Raw genomic sequence first — 2,873 nt, 5'->3', positions numbered from 1 at the left:
CTCTCCCCACGTTCTCAGAGGCAAAGCCGCAGGACCTGCTTCTTCCACACCCGCTCCCAAGAGGATGGCAGCGAGAAGGGCTTTGCGGGGAGGGGGTGTTGGTGGCATAAAAAATGGGGGCTTTTTCTCCCCTTGAATTCATCCCCCATTAGCAAGGCCTTAAGTCCACAGGCTGAGCAGAAAGAACCTGATGGCTCCGCGGGCCTGCGTCCCGCTCCGCTGACCCTCCCGGCTCAGGGCCCCACGGGTCAGGCAGAGCCAACGCCCTCCCCTCAATTGTAAGGAGGGACTAAGGGGTAATGTTATGTAAAGTGCCTGGTGCGCAGCAGCTGCTCCGCTAAGTGTTCAGTTCCTCCCTTCCTGTCAGATGGGACGCGGCTTTACATTCACACACTGGCCCCAGCGGGTGGGGTGGCCTGTGAACTGAGCAAGACCAAGCCAGAGGGCGGAGAGCAGGGGGACGGTAATCAAATCTTGTAGGTTTGGGGCTTTGCTGTCCACCGAGGTTCCCCACATTCTTTATCCCAGTTTTTTTTTAATTGTTTTATTGCTTAAAGTATTACAAAGAGTATTATATATGTCTCCTTTTTTTTCTCCCTTGACCCTCCTCTATTAGTGTAGATTGGTAGTCCATTGGTTATGTGTCCATTGGTTATGCTTATCTAAGTCCTGTGATTGATATCTTACCCCCCACCCCCCGCCCCCACCCAACCCTCCCCAGCCTTCCCGCTGTAATTTGACAGTTTTTAATCCAGACAATAGCCAAGTAAAGAGCCGGGCTCTCGGCTCCAAGCCCAGCGGCTCTTCCCACCAAAGCAGGCTCCCCGCTGGGCAGGCCGGGGTGCGCCAGCCCAGGGACTGATTGTGTTGCCTTTTTCCATTTTAGGAAAACTTCGAGCAGAGATAGGTGAGTTTCAGTTACCTTCCCTCCTCCTTCCCGCCCTTCTGGTTTTGGCCTCACCAAAATGGTCGCTCCCTTAGAACATCTTTGCCAATCCCTGAGTTCCCTTTAAAACTCCCAAAGCAGCCCAAACTGACAGAACATTCATTCCTCTTGCTGCTGTGAGCCAGGATAGGCACCAACCCGCAGCTTCCCTCCCTCCATCTGTCTGTCGGGTGTCCCTCAGTCTGTCTGTCAGGTGTCACTGTCAGGTAGAAAGAACTTTAGGTGATTAAAAAACACAGGCCCAGAGGAGACAGTGTGGCCTCGCGGGCCTTCTAAGTGCCTCTCCCTCTGTTCTTTTCAGAGAGCCTTCACAGGACCTTTGGTAAGTGCTGGGGTACAGGCCCTGGGTCAGCTATGTCCCTCGGGCCCGGGCACCTGGCCAGGGCAGGACCCTGGCTCCTATGGGTTTCCTCTTGCCTTTTCTTTGAATACGCACCTGCACCCAGAACGGGTGAGATGGCTGTGAGTGCGGGCACTGCACTGAGGCACTGCTGCTCGCTCCGCAGGGCTCATACCACATGCTCGTCATCCTCTTCTCAGGAAGCAGAGGGGGGCAAACGGGACCTTTGCACAAATACTCGCTGTCTAGCGGGGAAGTGCCACCCATACATGAAGTAACTGGAGAACCAAGGACACATGTCACCAGCTGAACCCACGCGGTGGCGTGTTCCTGAGTACAGGAGTACAACTACATGACTAACCCCGGGGGCTTCTTGGAGGAAGAGTGAAGATACCATGCCCCACTAAAATGTTGTTCGGGTCTAATTATGTCATTTCAAAATATTGATGAACATAAGCAGTATTTTGAGACTTCTACAACATGTTAAGAAACCCCATACAATATGGGGGGGGGGAGTGCGTGGGCATGGGGAGCCCCGTTAACCCTGTTTGTTCTTGGTGGACAATTCAGATCCTCACTTTCTGAGGGTGCCCTGCTGGAAGGTGACCCTGTTTGTCATCGTGCCGGTGCTCGGACCCCTGGCCGCCTTGGTCATCTGCTACAACTGGCTGCACCGAAGACTAGCAGGTGCAGGGGTGGGGTGCAAACAGGGCCACGGAGCAGGGGGCGGAAAGATGAACCAGGGCTCCAGATGCTGGGGTCTCCCTCTCTGTCCCCAGGGCCAGCCAGGCTCCTCAGGGAATCCGTGGGTCCCATAGTGGAAAGGGGGTGCGTCCCTGCAGAGCTGCACAGGGAGGCGCGGGCAGGAGCTGGTCACCGCCCACAAGTCACCTACTTCTCTTTGTTTTCAGGGCAATTTCTTGAAGAACTAAGTAAGTTCTTTCCTCCTTCTTATAAGCTGAAAACAAAAAAACAGAAAAGCAGCAAAAGAGTGGGGCCATGAGGCATGGAAAGGCCAGAGGAAAGGGGGGCTGGGCTGCACGGGTGAGGGCACTCTGTGAGGTAGCAGCCGTCTTGCCAGCTGGACAGGCAGGGAAGGAAGTGGGGGCACCACCTCCTGGGCAGACCCCACTCCTTCCCCTTCCGAGGGCAGCTGCCTGCCTCAGCCCAAGGCCCTCAGAGACAGGCCCAGGCGGGGTGGCCCCGAGGGCCTTTCTTCTCCCGGGTTAGACGGTTTCATGGAAGAAACTACTGACAGATTTTTCAAGTTGTTTTCTTCTCCTAGGAAACCCCTTCTGAGTGAAGGTGCGCGTTGGCAGAAGTGGAGGAGAGCCTGGCTGGGCCAAGGGTCGGTCCTGGGGTGTTGCATCCATCAAGGCCTCTTGGCTGTGGGCACCTTCCAACTTGCATTTCCAGGAACGCTCTAAACTCCAAATAGGATTGTTTTCTTTTTTTGTTTGTTTGTTAATTTTTTTTAAGGCAAGGAGAAACGTCGTTTGTTGTTCCACCTTATCTACACACCCATTTGTTTCTCTTCTGTCATCTACTTTTTCCCAGCTCTGTGTTTCCTGTTTTTGTACCTACGTC

At 54.2% G+C, this 2,873-nt stretch overlaps 1 protein-coding gene across 1 annotated transcript in view; it reads left to right on the top strand.

The window, feature by feature from the left end:
* Positions 1 to 2,867, top strand: part of MOG (myelin oligodendrocyte glycoprotein) — a 14,212-nt gene extending 11,345 nt beyond the window's left edge. Inside the window, exons 4-7 of the mRNA XM_014535819.1 lie at positions 887 to 907; positions 1,248 to 1,268; positions 1,857 to 1,973; positions 2,198 to 2,867. Coding sequence (XP_014391305.1) covers positions 887 to 907; positions 1,248 to 1,268; positions 1,857 to 1,973; positions 2,198 to 2,289 — 251 coding nt within the window. The 3' untranslated portion in view covers positions 2,290 to 2,867. The remainder of the gene's footprint in view (positions 1 to 886; positions 908 to 1,247; positions 1,269 to 1,856; positions 1,974 to 2,197) is intronic.
* Positions 2,868 to 2,873: the final 6 nt, after the last annotated feature.

Source organism: Myotis brandtii, unplaced genomic scaffold (genome assembly GCF_000412655.1).
Source record: "Myotis brandtii unplaced genomic scaffold, ASM41265v1 scaffold1510, whole genome shotgun sequence".
In the NCBI taxonomy this organism is placed as follows: domain Eukaryota; kingdom Metazoa; phylum Chordata; class Mammalia; order Chiroptera; family Vespertilionidae; genus Myotis; species Myotis brandtii.
Note: the sequence above shows the minus strand (reverse complement) of the source record. Positions and strands in the feature narration are given on the sequence as shown.